General features: G+C 38.4%; 2 protein-coding genes and 1 long non-coding RNA gene across 7 annotated transcripts; 1 reads left to right on the top strand and 2 right to left on the bottom strand.

The window, feature by feature from the left end:
• Positions 1-3,574: 3,574 nt before the first annotated feature.
• LOC117597357 (uncharacterized) lies at positions 3,575-7,523 on the bottom strand. 3 transcript variants are annotated; one of them, XR_004578200.2, is made up of 3 exons: positions 7,409-7,523; positions 4,996-5,747; positions 3,575-4,662 (listed from the first exon to the last, which is right to left on the bottom strand). XR_004578200.2 is itself a non-coding variant. In XM_034304430.2 (2 exons), the coding sequence occupies exon 2, from the start codon at positions 5,733-5,735 to the stop codon at positions 5,154-5,156; it is 582 nt and encodes a 193-aa protein (XP_034160321.1). In that variant the 5' UTR covers positions 5,736-5,747; positions 7,405-7,515; the 3' UTR covers positions 3,580-5,153. The 3 variants fall into 3 exon arrangements, 2 of the variants coding, with proteins under 2 accessions (XP_034160321.1, XP_034160318.2); XM_034304430.2 differs by having other exon boundaries at positions 3,580-5,747; positions 7,405-7,515; XM_034304427.2 differs by having other exon boundaries at positions 3,586-5,747.
• Positions 7,524-11,952: 4,429 nt separating this feature from the next.
• On the top strand, positions 11,953-15,363 carry LOC113542638 (uncharacterized). 3 transcript variants are annotated; one of them, XR_003404323.3, is made up of 3 exons: positions 11,953-12,257; positions 12,743-12,892; positions 13,352-15,363. It is a non-coding gene; the product is annotated as an uncharacterized LOC113542638 (long non-coding RNA). The 3 variants fall into 3 exon arrangements; XR_003404324.3 differs by having other exon boundaries at positions 11,956-12,257; positions 12,763-12,892; XR_008302547.1 differs by lacking the exon at positions 11,953-12,257 and having other exon boundaries at positions 12,265-12,892.
• On the bottom strand, positions 15,234-21,142 carry dscc1 (DNA replication and sister chromatid cohesion 1). Its single transcript, XM_026940284.3, has 9 exons — positions 20,829-21,142; positions 19,630-19,798; positions 18,784-18,921; positions 18,582-18,672; positions 17,836-17,974; positions 17,541-17,593; positions 17,263-17,420; positions 17,019-17,167; positions 15,234-15,468 (listed from the first exon to the last, which is right to left on the bottom strand). Exons 1-9 carry the CDS (start codon positions 20,996-20,998, stop codon positions 15,357-15,359), a joined length of 1,179 nt encoding a protein of 392 aa, XP_026796085.3. The 5' UTR covers positions 20,999-21,142; the 3' UTR covers positions 15,234-15,356.
• Between the last annotated feature and the right edge of the window lie 1,296 nt (positions 21,143-22,438).

Below are 22,438 nucleotides of genomic sequence, written 5' to 3'. Positions count from 1 at the left end.
CTGGCCTTCAGCAGATGTAATTACCAGTCTCATTTATTATAAGAGATAGATAGATAGAGAGAGAGAGAGAGAGAGAGAGAGTCAGGAAGGATGAAGGGAAAAAAAGCGCAGCATGTGACACATGTATCTGCATGCACACCCACACACATTTAGATATATACACAAACCCTATTTTCCCACTTGACCTGAGCAAATGGTGGAGGCCTGCTTGCCACTTTCCTCTATTGGAGTGAGGGCTTTTGTGAGTGCCCTTATGACAAAGGCTTCATAAACCCTCTGTTCTCTTCCAACTCCAATCAAACATCTACCAGAGCAATAAAACATGCAAAACACCTGCAACTAAGGGGAGTGTGGCAAAGACACAGGAACAAAAGGGAAAGGGTAACTACAGAGATAAAGAGGAAAGGATTAGGCACACAAAAGTACACAAAGAGGAAAGATATGATGGTGGAATTGGATTATCTCTCTTTCTTTGTCTCTCTGATGGGAACTTCAAAATCTTACATCCTTATATTTGATGTTTCATTAGTTTAGTTGTTTCCAATAAATGAACTCTTTCAGCGGCTAAGGCTTCTGAAGCCAGGACGCATGTGTGTGTGTGTGTGTGTGTGTGTGTGTGTGTGTGTGTGTGTGTGGTTGTGGTTTTGTGTGTGACTCGTCAAAGCTGCCAGTGAGCTGTATCCTGGAAGCTGGAGCAGCCCTTGTGCTACTGATTACTGCATGTGGGTCAGCGTTTAACAACCTGGCTGAAAAAAAATTTTATGGGAGGAAGAAACGAAGAGAAGAAGTAGAAAGCAGCTGAGCAGAGCGAGAAGGAGGTGCAGAGAGTTGATATAAGGAGAAAGATGTAGACGAGAAGGAAGAATAGAGGGAATGTTTCAGTAGACCTATAGAAGAAAGAATATAAAAGAAAAATGGAGATGAACATCTGAGAATGAAAAAGCCAGACACAGTGTTAAGAGTAGAAGTACAGATGGGTGACAAAATAAAGGAAAATAAAACTTGTCTCCTTAAAGGGAAATCAATCCAAAGTTATTCTGACTGATCACAGTTATCCTGTGATAAAACATTTATATCCTGATTGGAGTGCACAGGGTATGAGGGCTCACTGAATGGTTTGATGAGTATGAAAATGATGTAAATCATATGCCATGGCCTTCACAGTCACCACATCCCAACCCAATCGAACACTTATGTTTGACAGCGCTCTCCACCACCATCATCAAAACACCAGTTGATGTAATATATTTTGGAGGAATGCTGTCTAGTAAAGTTCCAAAGGCTTATAGAATCTATGCATAACACATTACTAAAATGCTTTAGCTTGATTTTTCTTTTAATTTAACATCTGTCTATGTTTTGTCATTAGCTGTGGACTCTGTTTACTCTGGTTTATCTTTACTGAATATGTTGCGTAATGAAAGTAGTTTAGAAATCTCAAACTTTCTATGCACTTATGTACTTGAAACTATCATGTGGAGAAATCTGCATGGTACAAAATACACTCAGGGTATACACTGAGCAGTACTGGGTACATGTATGTGGAATATGAGAATATTACGTTCATTATGCTAAACCTACTCTACGAATCACTTACTATTATATTCACAATGACCTGTGAATATTAGTTAGATTGCATTAAACAAGTTATAAAATTTTGTTGCAGGTGAATATGTCATATGTTAAATGTTGCCCTGTTGCCCTGTTGGTACAACCTATGCTGTGACCTCAGAAGACTGAGGTTTTTGCATGCATGTAGCTTCTTAAGATGGCTTTCCATGTCAAATTCTTGCACACAATATACATTAATGTTTTTTGTTTTGAATTGATATTGAATTGACAGAATGAGAGAGAGAGAGAGAGAGCGAGAGAGAGAGAGAGAGAGAGAGAGATGTGGGAATGAAAACAGGCTGCTTTTCCCAAGCTCACACCTTATTTTATACACAAATCCTCTTTTCTTGTGTTCTGTTCTTTTTGGCCAGAACTTTTGAGTTAAAGTACAGGGCAGTTCCTCATGTTCTCTCCACCCTGCTCTGACTGTCTGGTGGCTTTCCTCCACCCATCCATAGCTTTTCACTCCACACTCATTCTTTCAGCTTCTGCTTATGTTTTCCTCCTTTTTCCCAGAGAGGGATTGTTATGTGTGCTGGCTCTCCTTGTTGCCCATGGGGTTCTCGAGTCATTTTTCCACTGTGACCTGTACTGTACCAGCCTGTCTGCCTTGCCTTGTTGGTACAACCTATGCTGTGACCTCAGAAGACTTTATGTGTCCTCCACAAAAAAACAATTCTTTGTCCTGTTCAGGCAAAAGGCACATCCATTCACATGCATTCACATGCTCATTGCAGGGCACTCTTCGTGAAACAAGATACAATATAAGACTACACACTGAGCCCGTCATTTACAAAAAGGCCAGAAGATAAAATATACTACAGGTTGGAACTGATTTCTGTTGATGGGGCCAAATTTGAGACATTCATTTCAAGAAAAGCCTCACATTCCAGTGCCCCACAGTATAATAGAAGCACATGGAGTGGCAGGGAATGAGGGATTTGGACACGTTAAAGGTGAATGAGGGGTGAAGCATGTGGAACAGATGAAAAAGGGCTTCCTGAAAAAAGGAAAGAGAACCAGAGTTTAGTAAACACGCATTAGTATGAAGTTAATCACCTAAAATCCTCTGGGTCCCACAGCTGCAGTCATCCAGCCTGGTAGGCCTAAAGCATGGCCTCTGAGGCTCTGGACAACATTTGGATAGTGGTGCCATCTAGTGTCATTAAATGGTTCAAATATTTTAACAGACATAAAGTAATATGACTTCATTTTTCCCCTGAGTTATGCTTTCTACGAAATGACTTCCTCTAGAAGCAAATCCTTCTGCAGATTTCAAGAAATCATTTTAAAAAACAGTGAAAGTAGATGAGGAAAAAATCTGTTTGATTGTGTGTGTGTATTTATTGGGGTTGAAGAAAAGACGTATAGAATAGTTTGGTGAAAAATTATTCATTCATTCATTCATTCATTCATTTTAACATACAACCAACATCTGGTCAGGGTTGAGGCAGATCCTGAGCCTATCCAGGAAACACTGGGTGTGAGGCAGGAACACAGCCTGGGTGGGATGCCAGTCGTTTGCAACATACATGTACGTATTCACCCATCTGGGCAATTTAGTGTCACCAATCCACCTACTGACATGTTTTCTAGGGGGTGAGAGAAAATCGAACATGGGGATAACATATGAAACTCCAGACAGACAGAGAGTATCCTGAGCTCTGGATTGAACAGGGGACTCTGGAGCTGTGAGGCTTTAACGCTTCCCACTGCATCAACGTGCTGCCCTGTGAAAATTCAGATTTACAGTTATCCCCTTCACCAAATGTCAGCCAAGACATATTTGGTGTCTGCTATTTGCTTCATTAGTTTTGGACAAGAGCTAAAAGGTTAATGTGGCTAACAAGTAACTTTCCAAATAAGTGTTTCTCACAACAGAAACACAGGCTAAAATCTTTAAATACTTGCTTCACATGGTGTCTATTTAATTTAATTTTTAAACAAACCATTCTGTAAAATAGGAGGCATAGTACTATTTTCAAATTTCATTTAGTAGAAAAATTGTCATCCACGTAACCTTTAGCTTACCTGTACAATTCTGCCTTTGAACTTGGGAACTGATACCAAATTGCGGTGGGAAATCCGCTTCAGCAAGTCTGTGAAAACATTACGTAAAAACTGCAGTCTGAGGTTGACATTTATGATGTGTTGAAAGATTTTGGGTGAGACAGACTTCATTTCCTTGTTTGCACCTTTAGCTTTGTACCTGCAGTGCAAAATTAAAGAAATAAATATGGTTGATTTTGGGTGAAGAGGAAATTTAACTTTCTCAAGCTCGTCCTTTAACATCATCATGTGTCTGTACATCAGATCAACAGGAAGAGAAAAATGTCTTCTAAAATGATTCATATCTCTCTAACTACCAGGCGATATATTCAACAGTACTTTGTTTATCTATGTATTAAATGTTAATAAATGTTTCAGACTTGGCTTTCAGTCTGAGAGTAAGAACAAGGTGTAGTCCTAGTGGAGTGTTTACTACTCGATAGCCACAACATACCATTTTGTCCACATATAATTACACACCCCACAATTAAATCTAACCCCATAACCTGCCACCAGACAAATAAGTCTCAAAGAAGTTTGGTGATACTGTATGAGATTATACTGATACTTGATACTGATACTGTTTGACTCTTAACAAGTTAAGAATGTTTTATAGCCATTTTCAATTTCTGAAGCTTTATTTGTTCATTTTGGGTATAGCATCTTGCCAGTCAAAATGTTTTACTTTTTATTTTACTCTTTATTTTATCACATAGCTCAGCTTGAATATTTGTACACACATATACAATAAAGCTGCATAGCAAAATCCTCAGGCCAGTGTTGAACTGGTACCGACACTGCTGAATTAACACTCATAGCTGGACCCAAATAAGACTCTATAAGAGTCAGCTCAACATAGTGTATTCTAATGCAACACTCCAATACTTAATCCAATCCAATACTTTATTTAACACTGGTGTGTAACCAGAACATTTGTCAGTATGATTTGTGTTTTTAAGGCACTTCGGACAGGTGAGGTAATCGGACAGGTGTGTTTGTGGTCTGAAACAATAAATAATAGACAATAATCAGACAAATATCAGCAACTTCCATCATCAATAACACTAACTGACATTTATACTGCTAACTGTCCATAGTAAACATGAATTCTCTGGTGGTAGTACCATATTCAATTATGTACGCAATACTGGAAACATCAATCAACAATACCAATCGTAAAAACTCAAGTATATAGTAAATATGAGTTTGATGAACAGTCTAGGCAAGGGCCTTGGATTACTGTCGTCACTTAACGAACAAACAAACTCACGGCAACTTATTAACTACTGCTGTCATATATGACATTCAATAAACAACATTCGTTAAAGGACTTACATGTTGTTATTGATGCACAACACAACACATATCCACTTTAATGGAGCAATAGGTAAGTTCAGTCCATGCGGTAGGAAGACCATGAGGTTCTCGGTGCTCTCGACTCACCGGAAATTGAAATGAACTGATTGGCTGTGCCTTCCCAACAATTTGCCATATCACAAAATATAAGTCAAAGCTACTAAAATGAAGACTAGAAGGCTTTTGGACATGGTTGCTTTAAATCCTGAGCTGGACCCTGAGCGTTCTCCACAGTCGGGCTGATTATTACTGGGCGTCAGACTGTTCGGGTTACCCTCAAAATGAACAGGACGACACGTGTTCTCGACCTCGTCGCACCCAAGGATGATGTGTTTGGTCTCATTGCGTATACTCTTAATGCCACACAATCCCTCATTCACATTCACACGCACAGTCACGAAGGAGAATTTCTCCTTGCTGATGCACAGGTTGTCAGAGTGCTGTTTTCCACCAGCCTTGGTGCACACTGCGTTCACACGCTCTCTGTCATTCTCATGGAAAAATGACTGAGTGGGTCTGCCACACGTCTTGATCTGCCTGAGCAGTGCGTTCCACACGTTCTGGTCCCACGTCTTCGGCACACCATCAGGCAAATGCCGCTTGAGAAAGCTGGCGTGAGCGTTGTTGTACTTTGCTCGCATGCATGGTTTCGGGTTGATATCCAGAGATGAGCAGAGAGACAAAGCAGAGGTCAAAAGGATCAGGGTGAGGAATGTCATTCTGATGGACACCTGCAAAGAATGGAAGACTGCTTATAGGTGTGTGATTATAATCAATCATATGATATACTGTGATATTCAAAATAAAGGATATTGATATCATCATGGACACAACAAAATGTTTCTATTTCCATTAGTATAATAATTTATTGTGAACTGATATGTAGCATTATATAATTATATATCTAGCTATGTTATTCAGATCGCCACAGCCTATTTGAGGATTGTTGCTGACCACGTGCCTCCTTGCATGGCCACAATTTACTCATCTTCTAATGGTTACTTCCAGCATGATAAGGCACCATGTCACAAAGCAAAAGTCGTCTCAAACTGGGTTCATGAACATGACAATGAGTTAAATGTTCTTCAGTGGCCTTCCCAGTCACCGGATCTGAATCCTATAAACATCATTGTGATGTGGTAGAACGGGAGATTCGCAGCATGAAAGTGCTCCTGAAAAATGTGCAGGAATTGCATGAAGTGATCATGTCAACATGGACCAGAATCTCAAAGGAATGTTTCCAACATCTTGTGGAATCCATGCCATGAAGAATTGAGGCTGTTCTGAGAGCAAAGGAAGGCCCTACCCAGTATTAGTATAGTGTTCCTAATAAAGTGCTCAGTGAGTGTGTATCTATATCTATCTATCTATCCACCGATCAGCCATAACATTAAAACCACTGACAGGTGACGTGAACAACATTGATTATCTGGGTGCAATGGCACCTGTCATGGGGTGCGATATGTTAGGCAGCAAGTGAACAGTCAGTTCTTGAAGCTAATGTGTTACAAGCAGGAAAAATGGGCAAGCGTAAGGATCTGAGTGACTTTGACAAATTGTGTTGGCTAGATGACTGGGTCAGTGCATCTCTAAAACAGCAGATCATGTGGAGTGTTCCTGGTATGCAGTGGTTAGTACCTACCAAAAGTGGTCCAAGGAAGGACAATTTACTGTACAATTTAAAGCGTTTTTTTTTTTTTTACAGTGATGTTTTTTCTATATTCAGAAATTTCAGCATTCAAGAAATTTTGCATGTTTGTTCCTATTCCAAATTAGATGGACATAACAAAGGAACTTCCCAAAATGTTTTTGTTGGATTTATATTAGATTTTATAAAAAAAATAGCATAAACAGCATGATTTCCATAACAGTGCATTGATTAAACAATTAAAAATTGATATTCCAAAACTTTCTGTAAAAGTATTTATCTTGGGAGAATTTTACAACTACATCAAAAGACTAGATTTTTGGTTTTACTGAGTGCCCAGATGTTTGCATGTTTTATTACAGGAAGAATTATTTGCATAAATAAATGTACATTTTTAAAAAATAGTTCCAATTAAAAAAAAAAAAAGAAAAGTATATCAGTAATCAACTGGTAAAGACTGAATGTTATATCTATTGTTTAAAAATAACAAATTAAGCTGCAGCGTCTTGCAACTTTGCATACAATGTTATTATGATATCGAGATAATAAAAAAGTTATTTTATGATCTGGAAGCCAGCAGTCTGTGGTCGCAGCCCAGCAGCAGCTAAACATAGCCTGGCATTTATTTGGTGCTGCTTAACTGTGGTACACGAAAACTAATAAGCACGAAAAACCAAAAACAATATGATTTGCCATAACATAGCCAAGAACAGAGAGAATGGTAATGTTATAAACTCTACCTACTTCCCGAGTTGAGCTGAGAAACAAACCTCCAACCTGAGTTTCACTCCGTTTTGTCTGTCTGTGTGTGTGTGTGTGTGTGTGTGTGTGTTTGTGTGAGACCATTTGCTGTAAACCACCGCGCACGCAACACTTTCCATCTCCTTTTTTATCCACTACAGAAAGGAATTCACGCTGATTGGTCTTTTCCTCTGTCTGTCATCGCTACTGTCCTGTAAGCAGCCAATGGGCGCTCTGATATAATTGCAGCGATTTCACTGTGTAAACAGTACACGAGGATTCAGCTTTAGGTGTGGCTCTGTGCTGGTGTTTGAAAGTGTACAGCTCACGATAACGTGATTATGTGACTGTATTCAAGTTCTTGAAGAGCATTTTATGACTAATCCCAGGCGTGGTGTGATTTGTATGTGTGTATGTGCTTTTTGTGCTGCTTGTATTAACCTGGAAACAAGGTGATTATTCAAGCTACATTCACATTTTGTGGCTGTTATTAATTTACAATGGATATAAAAGTCTACACACTCCTGTTAATATAAAATGGCAGGTTTTTGTAAAGATTAGAGATAAGATAAGATGTACATTTGTTGATCCCCTGTAGGGGAAATTCAGTGGACACAGCAGCACAAGTATGAGGAGCAACATCAAAGAAAAGAAAAGAATTTCCATAAATACCTATGCAATAGAAATAATAGAAGATATGTGTGTATGTACATATGCTAGAGTTGCATTTGTATATGTATTTGTATATGTACATGTCTAATATCCTTGGCAATTAAAAAAAAAAAAAAAAAAATGAAACTAAGATAAATCATAAATCACTAAGAACTTTTCCCACCTTTAATGTGAATTGCAAAGTATACACATACAGTGAAAAACGATCAGAAACCTTTTTTAGGGAAAAAATAAAAATAAAAAACTTACAATAAGCTAGTTGCATAAGTGTTAACTTCCCTAAACTAATACTTTGTTGAAGCACCTTTTGATTTTATTCCACCACTCAGTCTTTTTGGGTAAGAGTCTATCAGCATGGCACATCTTGACTTAGCAATGTTTTCCCACTCTTTCTTGCAAAAACATTCTAGATCCATCAATTGTAAGCTCATCTCCTGCACACAGCCCACTTCAGGTCACCCCACAGATTTTTAGTTGGATTCAGGTCTGGGCTCTGGTTAGGTCATTCAAAAACACTGATCTACTTTTGGTTAAGCCATCCCTTTGTTGATTTGGTTGTATGCTTTGGGTCATTGTCATGCTGAAAGGTAAAATTCCTTTTCATCTTCAGCTTACTAGCAGACACCTGAAGGTTTTGCAATAAAATCAACTGGTATTTGTAGCTATTCAGGATTCCCTCCACCTTGATTAAGGCTCCAGTTCCAGCCAAACAAAAGCAGCCCTAAAGCACGATGCAACCACCACCATGCTTCACCATGGGTATGGTTTTCTTTTGATGGTTTTCCTTTTTTATGTGCCAAACACACTTTTTGGAATTATGGAATAAGTCCATTACTCCTTTTGGAATTGGTCTCATCAGACCATAACACATTTTGCCACATGGTTTGGGGTGATTTAGTTGAGCTTGGATGTTTTTTGTGAGAAAGGGCTTCTGTCTAGCCACCCTACCCCATAGTCCAGACATGTGAAGAATATGAGAGATTGTTGTCACATGCAGAGAGTAATCAGTACTTGTCAGATATTCCTGCAGCTCCTTTAATGTTGCTGTAGGTCTCCTGCTGTAGGCAGCCTCCCTGGTAAGTTTTTGTCTTGTCCTTTTGTAATTTTTGGAGGGACGTCCTGTTCTTAGTAATGTCACTGTGGTGCTCCATTTTCTCTATTTGTTGATGATGGCCACAGTGTTCTAATGTTTTGGAAATTTTTTATACCCCTCTCCTCATTGATACCTTTTGACAAGCGAGATACCACGTATGCTTTGTTAGCTCTTTGTGGACCATGGCTTCAGCAATCAGATGAAACCCAGAAGATGTGAAGAAAATCCTACAGAAACAGCTGATCTTTATTTGGGGTTAATCAGAATAATTTCATTGAGGACAGCTGGATGATAATTACTATTGAACATGAGATCAAATGTGATTGGTTCATTCTGAACACAGCCACACCCCCAATTATACAAGGGCGTGCACACTTATGCTACAAGGTTATTGTAACTTTTTATTTTTCCTATTTTTCCCTGTTCTGACATGATTTATCTTAGTTTACCTTTTTTTACTTAATAAAAACCTGCATTTTAACAGGGGTGTGTAAACTTTTCGTATCCTCTGTATGTTCTTTCTTTCTAGACATAGGTGCAACAAATCCAGTGCAGCCATTACATACAGTTCCCCTCCATAGTTAAATTTTTTTCTTGTGTGTCTGCTACACTTTACAGCCAAAAGTTTGTGGACACCTGACCATCAAACCCATATGTTGGCCTTCCTCAAACTATTGCGACAAATTTGAAAACACACAGATATACAGGATGTATTTGCATGCTGTAACATTAAGATTTTTCTTCACTGAAACTAAGAGGCCCAAACATGTTCCAGCATGACAATGCCCCTGTGCACAAAGCGAGCTCTGTAAAGACATGGTTTGCCAAGTTTGGAGTGGAAGAACTCAAGTGACCTGCACAGAGCTACAGCAGCAGAAGACCAAATCAGGTTCCAAGAACAAGAAACTGAGGCGATCATGGGCACAGACTCACTGAAACTGGACAGCTGAAGGAAAAAAGACCAGGTGATTTTTTTTTCTAATCTTCGGCGCTCCAGTTTGGGTGAGTCTATGCCCATGATAGCCTCAGTTTCTTGTTCTTGGCTGACAGGAGTGGAACCTGATGTGATCTTCTACTGTTGTAGCCCATAGACCTCAATATTTGATGTGCTGTGCGTTCGGAGACACTCTTCTGCTCAACATGGTTGAGAAGAGTTCTTATTTGCATGACTATAGACTGTCTATAATCTACAGAGCTGTCAGCTGTCAGCTCAGACCAGTCTGGTCATTCTCCTCTGATCTCTCTCACCAACGAGGTGTTTCAGCCTACATACCCTCTGCACACAGGATGTTATTTTGTTTTTCGCACCATTCTGTGTAAACTCTAGAGACCGTTGTGCCTGAAAATCCCAGCAGATCAGCAGTTTCTGAAATACTCAATTCAGCCCGTCTGGTACCAACAACCATGCCACGGTTAAAGTCACAGAGATCACATTTTTTCCCCATTTGGATGTTTGATGTGAACATTAACTGAAGCTCTTGACCTGTATGTGCATGAGTTTTTGCATTGCACTGCTGCCACATGATTGGCTCATTAGATGACCTCATGAATGTGCAGGTGTTCCTAATAAAGTTGACGGTGAGTGTACACCACATAAAGGGAAATATTGTCTGAAAGTTATTGTTGTCACAATTAATACATACTAATACATACTTAATTCTAATTAAATATATGTATTTAGAAACCTGCCCCAGTAACATATCATCTCTGGGGGAAGAGTCATTTTGTGTCCTTCCACTGACTGAGTGGATATCAGTGACATTTTTATGATGGAAGAATAGAACGTAAAAGACATAAAAAAAAAAAATAGCTAGAGCACAGAAGCTAAAGATTGTCAATCTGTCACGAAGGACTAGCTTGCGTAGAGTACACATGCTCATGAGTTAATGTAAAAACAGATGTATAACATATAAGATGAATAATGTATAACATTAATATTTAACTATTAATATTTAAATTTTTTTTTTTTTTTGAATATTTGTTTTCAAATAATGTCTAGCTAGTAGATTATTAACAGCAAATATGAAATGGACCAAAAAAATAGGTTTATGAGTAATTTTCTACATGTTTTATGGGTAAAGAGCACTCCAGGGGGACACTGCAACAATGGTATTAAAGACATATGACAAAAACTTACAGAGAGCAACATGACAGTTATTGGTCAAACTAAAAAATCCAAAATGATTGTCCATGCAAAAGGTAACCAGAAGACACGTCAAATGATCGGGTCAAAGAATTGCAAAATGTTGCCAGTTTGTTTGTATTACTGTACAGATAAGTCCTGGAGAAAAAGAAGTGGACGCTGCAAAAATGATAACAAAAATGATTTCTGGTGATGATGAGTTGGCCTAGATGAAGGAGTCCTGTGTAGGCCTATTTTCAGCCCGCTGGGCCACAGTGTCCTTAAAGAGTCCTTGGTGTTTGCATGCGAGTTGCACATTCACTGCTGAGAGCCCTTTCCATGTAGCTGAGGCTCAAGATGCAGGGAGTGTGATTTAGGATGAATCGAATGCACTTCCACTGATTTTGGATTTTTCATCCAAGGCACCTCTGCTAGTTGGAAACTTTTTGTAGGTGTGTACAGACCAAAATGCAATACTTTGCAAAGGAAATAATGAGAGTAAATGACAAGCTAGCTTATGCCAGGGCTGAGTGATGAGCGGTGTCTGTCGCCATGGATTAGTGTTCCTGTGATGAACTCTTGTGGTGGAGAGTGGAATTGTCTTTCCTCCGATTCTGCACAAATTCTGGATGACATTTACAGCTTGAGTGACAAATACAAACATTCCCAGTGAAGTCTGGTAGCTCTATTTTGCTCTGCACTGAACTGACATAACGGTCACTTTTTTTTAAAACACTTTTGTTGTTTTCCATAAATGGTCATTGTCTCTTCAGCGTGGTGGAAACAGTAGATGGGAACTCTGTTCAGAAGAGTTCTGTAACTCTTTAGTTTCAGAAAGGGTTGTGAAACCTCTGCAAACATGTGCCTTGTGCAGTATCCTACAACTTCTAGAGTCTTACTGATGTATGTATTTCCACGGTTTGGTTATAATTATGGCTAGAGCTGTTGTTTCATTTGCCTGAAAGGTACAGTGAACACCATTTTTAATACTTTTGAAAAATCAGTTTCTATACTATACATCAGCTTCTATGCATTTTATAGAGTTTATTTGTAAAATTGCTGTAGGTAAAGTGTATTTATCCTGTAATTCTGTTCTCTTCAATGGTTTCTGAAATAAGTCTATACTTCTTACTTCACATGAATATAGCACAGGCAAAGCTTCAGCTTTTTCACCTTCAGATAAGTTGGCAGCATAAATGTACACTATAAAGTCAATATTACAAGGGGATACTGGAACAGTACAGAGATGCAAGTCTGTAGATTTCAAAATTTGTAGAAAGATTGGTTTCAGGTATTGAGCGAAACAGATCCGTATAAACCCAAAATCTAATTGGTAAACCATATAAAATCTGATTCCAATAAAGTAAAATATTCTTTTAAGACCTGACACAGGCTCTTGTAAGAAAGCTATTGTGTAAAACCTTAATGGAAAACATTGCATTCTGATAAGAGCTCTGTTGATAACACCAGAAGTACGCCAAAGTATATTGAAATGGAAAGTAAAAGGAACCAAGTGGTCAAGAGAACTCAGAGGACATTAGTGGTCAGTCAGCACAGCTAGCAAGACGGAGCTGCTTCATCTGCATATCACTCTACACAGGTAATGTACTTCTTTTTTTTAATGCTATTTAAAAAAAATAATAATTTAACAGCTGAGTGTCATGGATTGGTAGGCAAAGGCAGATGCAACTGCAGACAATTTATTAAGTAAAGTGCAAACGAAAACAATCAAAGAGATGAAAACAAGCACCACAAACGTGAACTGAGAATCTGAAACAAAGAACATACAGGCTATACAATTACAACAGAAGCTTGACAATGAGACGCTGAAAAACTAGAACTTATATAGTGGTGCTAACAAGGCATAAGGAGGCATAGGTGAGAGTGATTAGGGAGACATGTGACATGCTGGGGCTGATGGGTAGTTTAGTTCTGTGCCCCTTTGGTGCTCTTATGACACTGAGTATACTATACAGTGATAAAATATAAATAAAAGTATACAACACAAAATAAGGAAGGAAGAAAAAAGGAAAATTGAACTCATTTATTTCTTTTTCAGACACAAGACCCATTATGTTCTTCTACACTGTATCTGTCGTTTTCTTCTGGGCACTTCTTGCTAATAAATTTGCTACTGACTCTTCAGAGAACGCCTTTTCCCCGTGCATGGATTCTGCCAAGACTGATGCTTACGAGAAATTCCTGAATAAGCATGTACGTTCGGACACCCCAAAAACCCTTGACCAAAATGAGTGGCAAGCTTTTATTAGACGCATAGGGACATGTGATCGACCGGTTCAGTCCTTTATCCCCTTTGCCCAGAAACAACGAGTGGACAACATCTGCTCTCCTTCAGGAGGTAAAACATACATTAATAACCTGTGCGTCAGCAGACAGGAGTTCACCTTCACTACCGTGAACGTGGACAACAACTGTGTTGTACGCAGAGTCATCTCAGAGACGAAGTATCTTCTATTGGCTTGTGATAAGGTCCAGGGTTACTGCCTTCCAGTGCATTTTGAACCCAATCCAAATAATGATGGACCAGACAACAAAAATCCAGACTGCAAAAATCCATACCAGAACCAGGCACAGCTTGCACATCTTAATCTCAGCCTTCTAATACTCACCCTGCTGTCAACAGCCTTAGCTCACTTTATGTGATTATCAGAATTATTAACTTGTCATAGCCTGCAGGATTTATACAAAAACACAAATATAGCCTCATGCCAATGTCATTGAAACAGTAATACTTGCTGTCACCCTTCAGTGTAATCAAATATGAGTTTGTGTATGTAACGTGATTGACTGTAATTAGTGCACATTTGCTAATGGGTATTAACAGCAATACTGACCTTAGAAGCCACATTTCTGTATTAACTCCTGGCTGATAATCACAGCTGTATAATAATAAATAGGGTTACTATATGCAGTCAACTCTCTATGCTTACTAGATATGACAGAACTGTTGCCATTTATTTCTTAATCAGCAAATTAGTCACGGGAGCTTGTGCATGTTTATTTTATATCAGGTTTTTTTGTCTAACACTTTGACTTACTTGTTTGTCTTACTAATACTTGTGCAAACAAACATGCCTATGTAATATGCTACAAACACTGTAATACTGTTTTATAATATATTTTATTAACAAATTGCTGGCAATGCATTATACTGTACAATACAGAAAAGCAGAAACACAGAGGGAACAAATATTAAGATGTATGTACTTTCAGTCTTAAACAAAGAGAAGTGAAATTACATGTCATGATGCAATTGGTCATCTACAAGCAAGTGCACTGACCTTGAATAGGACACATTTTAGCCCATTTTATGTGATCATCAGAATTATTAACCTGACCTAGTCTGAAGGAATTATATAAAAAGGTTTGTTCATAAGCAGTATGTTTCATGGGCATGGCTGTCTGTGATACCCTTCAGTGAAATCAAATGTTTTTGTATGCGATGTGTGTAGACAGTTCATCTATTGTCTATGGTAAAAATATATTTTTATTTTTGAACAGTGTTTATGGTGGGCTACTGGAGCAAGCCACTGATGACAAACAAAAAAAACTCATAGTGCACCTCCTATTGCTATCACATTAATGAACTTGATCTGTGTCCCTTGAGCATCATACTGATGTTCTTCAAGCAAGAGCCCACATTGCATGAAAGTAAAAAACCGCCATGTGGCAGCAGCACAAAGTCATAATGTAGCCTGATATATGCATACTCAACTACAGCACTCTACAGTATGCTTCCTACGTATGACAGAATTGTTGCCATATATTTGAAATGTTATCAGCAAATTAGTGTCATAAAAACTTGTGCATGTTTATTTTATATCAGGGTTTCTTTTGTCCAATACTTGTGTGGTTTGTCTTACTAATAGTTGTGTGAGCAAATGAGTCTATACAATACTGTATACTACAAAACACTGTAATACTGTTTAATACATTTTATTAACAAATTGTTGGCAATACATTATATGTAAAAGCAGAAACACAGAGGGAACAAACATTTTAAAATGTACTTTGAGTGTTAAATAAAGAAGTGAAATTACATGTCATGTTGCAATTGGTCTTCTTGAGTTGTAGACCTTGATCCCGTTCTGCATGGAGGAACGGGCGTGTTTAGTCAGCAGAGCTCCAGTTGTTTGCTTCTCTCCACACAGATCCCTGTTTGAGCAAGAATTGAGCAAGAATTGTGCAAGAAACAGCCAAGCATTAAACAAGGGCAATCTTCTTCAAGCAAATTAATTGACCTTTAACTGAAATTACTGTATATTACACAATCATAAAAAATATCATTATCATAAAGATAGAAGTTTAGGCTACACCAAACACGTCATGCTTAGGCTACATTATGCAACTTTATCTTGGGGGTTATTTGTTAGCCAACATTACGACGTATATATCTAATAATATTAGATTTTATTATACAACAGCCCACTAATTTGATTGCATGAGCAATGTTCCAACAGTGCTTATATTTAGTATAACCGAGGTTACACTGTTCATACCACTCTGCTTGTCCGTGTACGCCATGTAAAGTTTCAATTTTCGCAACAGTCCCACTGAAGAAGTTACTACACTAGAATAAGCGATATCATCATTGGACATGAAAAACAATACATTTTCAGTTTGGGGAATCAGAATATTGTCTTAATCTGAATCAGGCAATCAGATTGCAGTGTTTACATGACTCAATAATTAGAATATTGCCAAATTTCGATTTATATTGGAGGTCACTGACTACAGTTTGGCTTTCAATACCAAGAAAATGAGATTCCTTGGGCTAAACAACTCTCTCTGCAATTGGGTTCTCAACTTCCTCACCAGCCAACTGCAGGTGGTTACGGGGGGTGACTACACATCCAGCTAATAACCTTGCACTAAATGTCAGAAAGACCAAGGAGATGGTGGTGGATTTCAGAAAGCAGCAGACAGGAAACTACACCCCACTAATCATGAGTGGGACTTCAGTGAAAAAGTGACCAGCTTCAAACACCTCGGTGTGCACTTCAACAAATACCTCTCCTGGTCACTCCACACCCATAACACAATAAAGAAGCAAGGTAATGGCTTAACCAACTCAGATAACTCCAGATGTTCATGCTGTCCTCCCACATTCTAAGGACATTTTATATATGTGCAGTTGAGAGCATCCTGACAGATTACAGATATTTATTTTATGAGGTTTTTCAAAAATAAATTTGATATTATAGAAAAATGTTCATATGTCTGTAAAGAAAGTAACATATTACAAAGACAACAAATTCTGTCGAGATTTACCAGCAAAAACAGAAGTAAGTGTGGCAGACAGAGTCTTGAAGACCTGTGGCAGATTCTCCAAGATGTTTAGAAAAACTTACCAGCCAATTTCCTTATCAAACTGCACAAAATGTACCTGTAGTTTTTTTTTTTGTTATATATAAAAGTTAAAATTTCATTATTTTTTAAGGCAAATTTGCCTTACGGCATTTCTTTGCATGTGCATAAGACTTTTGCACACTTAAAAAAATTTTTTTTTATTCAATATTATTCTTATTTTACTCTTTGCTTACTTGCACAGTGTCGTCCGCAGTGTTACCCACTTCCCACTTGAAATTGCTTGGTTGAATATTAATTTCAAATTGTACATTTTTAAAATATGTTTTCACCCTATTATAATAAATAAATAAAAATCAGATTACGGAGACCAGATGTGCAAACAGGATGCTATTCACCGTATGTAGGGCTCTATGTCCTGCTGTGTCCACTTCTCCCTCAAAGCAAAGAGAGCATTAAAGCGCTCCAGCGTGTCCTCAGGCAGGTCCTCTACTTGCAACAGTGAGATGGTCTCTGGCCTCGTGCTGCAGTCCACCAGAGCTAAGCCCTGAGCAACACACACATCAACCACACTATAATGAGACCTCTTACAGTGGATGTTACACAAATCACTGCCAAATGTGTGCGTGTGCATCCTCTTACGCTGAGCTGGTCCAGTCTTGTGCTCATGCCCTCAGGAACGCTCTGCTGCCACACTTCCTGAAACTCGGACAGGTTGAACTTAACAGCGTTCTGCAGCAACATTTGAGCCATGGCCCTGCACACTTTGTCCTCATCCAGCGCATACATCACCTCCCCATCTAAGCAAAGGACAGAGTGAGTGATCGAGAGGGACAGATGGGAATGTTCACAGGATAATCACTTTCACATTTAAATTGAATAGAATAGCCATATACTTAGCCATAGACTAATTTACTGACCTTCGGTGTTATACCGTCTTCCGTAACAGTTGAGACAGTGCTCTATCATTTCTCTGAAAATGGCGCAGTAGAGTCAGTGCACATACCCTTAAACTACTCACCAAAATATGCAACTGTTTTTAATTTTACCTTTTACTAAAAATGTTACCTTTTATTAAAATTACCTTTTAACCAAATATAAAAGTACAACATAAATTTCAAATGATTTGTGGAAAATTACCGAACGAGCGTTAATGAGTAATCTGTACACCCGTATTATTAAACGTTATACCCTGTGAGCCCCGGTTGCACTCACTTAGGCTCTAAAGGCGCCAGCTCCTCCAGACACACACTGAGAGGCACTTTACTGAAAGACCATGACTCTGAATCCACCAGTTGAGTCACATGACCCAGGAGCTTCAGCTCGTAATCAAAATCCAAAATCCGCCAGTATCCTGGAGAACAGAGTATAAACAGGTGTAAACACACTGGACTCAGAGTGCAACTCTTTCAGAGTGAAATTTCTGTAACACTAGCATTAGGGCTGGGCAATATGACAAAAATATCACATCATAATATTGAAAACAATTGTATAATACACAATATGCTTTAAGATATATAAAAAACAACCTGCAAAACAAGTGCTGCATTAAAACTGTAAAATTAAGGACAGCTGAAGTGAGATTGATGATACTTAAAGTATCAAAAGTAACAGTGAAAATGGGGGAAAACTCTTACAACTTTCAGGATAAAAAAAAAAATACATCAAATCAGATGCTTCTTTTCAGTTCCATTTAGTTCATAACTAAAAAAAAATTAAAAATGTATAAAACGGTATCATCATACCAATGATATTTCAGAAAAGTGTATCGTGACATGTTAACATGATATAACAATATTATATCATCACAGCGCCCAGTACTCAAAAAACCCCCACAAACTTCAAATTTCACGCATTGAAAAGCTTTCCTAACCTTTAACATACATCACAGTGATTTCCTGAAACACTGTGGCTTTAAGGATCTTCAGCATCCTCAGCAATACTGATACAGCAATACTTACCATCAATTTTACATGCATGAATTCCTTGAAGGTAGGCCTCAATCTCCTCTTGGCTTCCTTGGATTCTCTCTAGAAGGTCCTCCATAGTATACTGAGGAAAATAAATACACCATTCAAGCCTGTGTCACCTTCAGTCCATCTAAATAAACACATTTAATACATTCAGATGTGTGTGAAGCAGTCATGCACTTAGGTCCGGTACCTTGATGAGCTGTGGAGACTCTTCCTGTGCACCGATCGGTGGGCCGTCATATGGGTTCTCCATAAGCAGCTTCTTGAGTTTCTTTAACTTTGGTCGTTGGCATCTCAGCTCCCAGTAACTGTTAGCGTAACCCCAGATCTGACAACAGAAAGTGGTATTACATTTTGCATACTTACACTCATTTCACAGACACTTTTCAAAGCAACTGACAAAGGCAGAATACAATCCGAGGGCAGCAACACTACCCACTGTGCCACGGTGCCACCTCACAGCTCCACGATTCCAGGTTCTATACCAAGGTTACTGTCTGTATGGAGATTTGCATGTTCTCCCTGTGTAGGCATTGGTTTCCTCCAGGTTCTCTGCTTTCCTCTGACATCCTAAAGACATGCTGGTAAATAGACTGGCTACACTAATTTTCCTCTAGTTGGGAATGAGTGTATTAATGTCCATGCATTCCATGGTGTATTCCCTCGTGCCCAGTGTCCCTGGGATAGGTTTTCGAATCCACCATGACCCTGACCAGGATAAAGTATTTACAGATGAATAAATGAATGAATACAATCCAAGCTGCTAAAGAAGCTAACAGTGAATGTCACATGACCGATAAAGTGTCAAGTAATACACATATCCATGAGCATAAAAGTCCTTGACAACAAACCACAATAAGAGAACATGCTAATGTATAAGACTCAACTAAATTGATTCTCTTTACATATTACAAGAACCCTTACTCCATTAACCATTTTTTAACGCATGTCTTGCAAAGTTATGGACCTGTTTTTACACTGAGAGACTGGTTTTCTTGCAGGTAGGAGCTGGGTCTTCGGGGCTATAAGGGATTACCTGGGCGTGGATTATTTCAGGATCTGATGCGCTGTCAGAGAGCTGCTCTGGAGTCCTACATCCGGGTACAAACAGCAGCAAATTGGACGTGTCTGCTATTTTCAAGTCATAGGTCTTGTCTTCACTGCATAGGACCGCGTGCTCGTCTTTGTCACCTCTGATTGTGAGACTGATGATGAAGAGACACAACAAATAGCAGTCAGTACATAATGTTGGTTTGCAATCTAAGGTGGACTGTATCACAATTTTGCTCAGGACTTCTTTAGATCAGTGGTTCTCAAAATGGGGTGAATAGTCACTTGAACTGAATGTATTTACTCCAATACGGTGTCATGGTTTTCACAGATATCATATGATCAAATGATGACCTCACACCTGACTTTTACAAAATTATATGCATTTCTGTCTATTAACGTCTACTTGTCCTTTTTTTTTTTTTTTTTTTTTTTTCCCACCCAATCTTACTTTAGTGGTTGTCATCTCTTTTGTGTCTGGCTGTGACTGATTTTGTAACCGACTCCTTCTGGACCCCCACAAAATCACATTACAGCAACCTCAGTTTCTCTGTGCAGGGGATACAGACTGCACTAAAAACCCTCTGGCTGTGTAATCCACTACTGTTACCGAAACAGTTATCTATTTCACTCACACTGCCATGTTATTAGATGTTTTGCTGCCTTTTCCTCATAGCTCTTTCTTTCAGCTTATAATAACAACGGATTTTCTTTTTGTTGGTCATTATATATATATATATATATATATATATATATATATATATATATATATATATATATATATATATATAAAATATATACATACACACTGTATATACTGTATGTGTACAGGTGTACAGTATATGTATGTATATGTATTAACCTATGGTAAGTAGGTGTGCTGGTCACGTGGTCTGGAGTGGCGACCATTTTGACTGGCATCGCAAATGGAGCTCTTTCTCATGATGTAAAACTCATAAAAACGCATAAATTATAGTATAAAATATTTCTGTAGCGTTATGCTTCATCGGCTAGTACTCCATAATATGGTATAGTCTGGCCAATTTTAATCGTTCCTCCTGCTAGTTTTGCTGTGTAATATGTACTGCATAACCGTAAGTGTTGCTAGCTAGCTAAATAAGTTAAAAGTACTAAGTTATTTTTTATGCCAGTTCTCGCGAGACAACAGAACAAAACGTTGCGCACCTCTTTCCTGCTTCAATGTGTTTACAGAGTGTATCGTCCAGTTCCATGAGGCAGTAATCTCCAGAGGAAACAGTGTCGCTGAATGCCAGGCAGTGTGTTACAGGGTGCAAATCCTCCTCCTTCAGCTTGGCAATGTGTAGCGTGGCCTGAACCTCCTCTAATGTCCGCATAGCGTCTCCTCGTCTAACGCTGCTGAATCAAAACAGTGCAGTCACAGCTAAAGCTAAAGCTAATCTTCTTCAGCTTGTTGGGAGCTCAATTTTCCCGCAATATTCTGGCGGAAGACTCCTTTGACCAGGGTTGCCAGATCTCTCTGACAAAAACAAAAACACCAAAACTTAAAAAAACAATTCCCTCTCAACTCTATACCCTGCTACAGTACTAAATGAATTGTAAATGTACAAAATAACATCATACAAAGAGAAAACGTCCCCTAAACTGCTCTTTCATCACAGTACAATGCAGTCATTTTGTTTTATGTGTTAAAATTAAGAGGAAGCAAATAATTCCTGACAGGATGGTGACTATACAATTGATTGTTTTCCTATAACAGCACATCCAGAAGTGTTTATCTATCTTATACAGCAGTGATTTGCAGATACAATTTTAATTTAATAAAGAACAATAGATCATAATTGTTATCTGTTTTTTAGTTACAGTTAATGTTGTGGAACATACATGTGACAGTTCCTGTGATCCTGTTATTCACACCCTCATCAGCCTCTCCTTTTCTCTCTTGAAGTTAATAAGAAAACAAACAAATCACACACACACACACACACACACACACACACACACACACACACACACACAAAAATGCAGCTTTTCATGTTTCATGCACTGACACTGGAGACTCCTTCCATAAATGTTAAATAAACTTCTCCTTACAGAAGTTTCGACATATCAATGTTTGTACATTGCTATTTTGTTAAATAGCGTGTTTTTTTTTTTTTTTTTTAATTCATTTACTGCTAGGCTTAAATTATGTGGAGTGTTCACCACAAGTCCCTGTGAATGAGGTGTAACTGAAGAAACACGTATAATTTGAATTACAGCTGGAGCTATTGTCAGAGCTGCTTACCTTCTAACCAATCAGAATCGAGAATTAAACAGCACTGTTATATAATATATAAATAAAGTAGAGAATAGAATAAAGAATTAATAGGCAAGTTCATTGACATACAGCACAATGCACTGTTACACTAAAAGTAGATTTGTAGCTCCTATGCATTTACTGTAGGTTTTTTTCCCATTATTTTTAAGCAGCATGTCAGATGTTGGTTCTACATGTTAAAGCATGTATCATCTACATGTGTAATAGCCTATGAATTTATTATTTGCATAAAAATTCAGTTTACCTATTGGAATTTGAGGAAAGTTTGATATAGTAAACCTCTGACCAAATCTATCCCAGTTGAGAGATAACCACGGATCTGGCAACACTGCATTGGGCGTGACGTTCTCGCCACCCTGTAGATGTTGTAGGCGCGCGACACAGCGGGTATCCAGTAGATGTCGCTATAGCAACAGGTTTTACTGTGCAGTGAAGGCTGAATCCCAAATGCGTGCATATGACACATGTAGTGCGCAAAATAGAGCGCAGAAGCCTC

The sequence above is a fragment of the Pangasianodon hypophthalmus genome, chromosome 1 (assembly GCF_027358585.1).
Source record: "Pangasianodon hypophthalmus isolate fPanHyp1 chromosome 1, fPanHyp1.pri, whole genome shotgun sequence".
Lineage (NCBI taxonomy): Eukaryota > Metazoa > Chordata > Actinopteri > Siluriformes > Pangasiidae > Pangasianodon > Pangasianodon hypophthalmus.
This window is presented reverse-complemented; position numbering and strand designations above follow the sequence as displayed.

What these genes read in the sequence shown, in the direction of transcription:
- dscc1 (XM_026940284.3), bottom strand. Translation starts at nt 20,998, where the DNA reads ATGCGGACATTAGAGGAGGTTCAGGCCACGCTACACATTGCCAAGCTG. An exon ending in CACATTGAAGCAGGAAAGAG is followed by an intron (nt 19,799 to 20,828) that starts GTGCGCAACGTT and finishes CTTCATCATCAG; the next exon opens with TCTCACAATCAGAGGTGACA. An exon ending in AAGACGGTATAACACCGAAG is followed by an intron (nt 17,421 to 17,540) that starts GTCAGTAAATTA and finishes TCCTTTGCTTAG; the next exon opens with ATGGGGAGGTGATGTATGCG.
- LOC117597357 (XM_034304427.2), bottom strand. Translation starts at nt 7,510, where the DNA reads ATGGTCTCACACAAACACACACACACACACACACACACACACAGACAG. An exon ending in TTCTCAGCTCAACTCGGGAA is followed by an intron (nt 5,748 to 7,408) that starts GTAGGTAGAGTT and finishes CATTCTTTGCAG; the next exon opens with GTGTCCATCAGAATGACATT.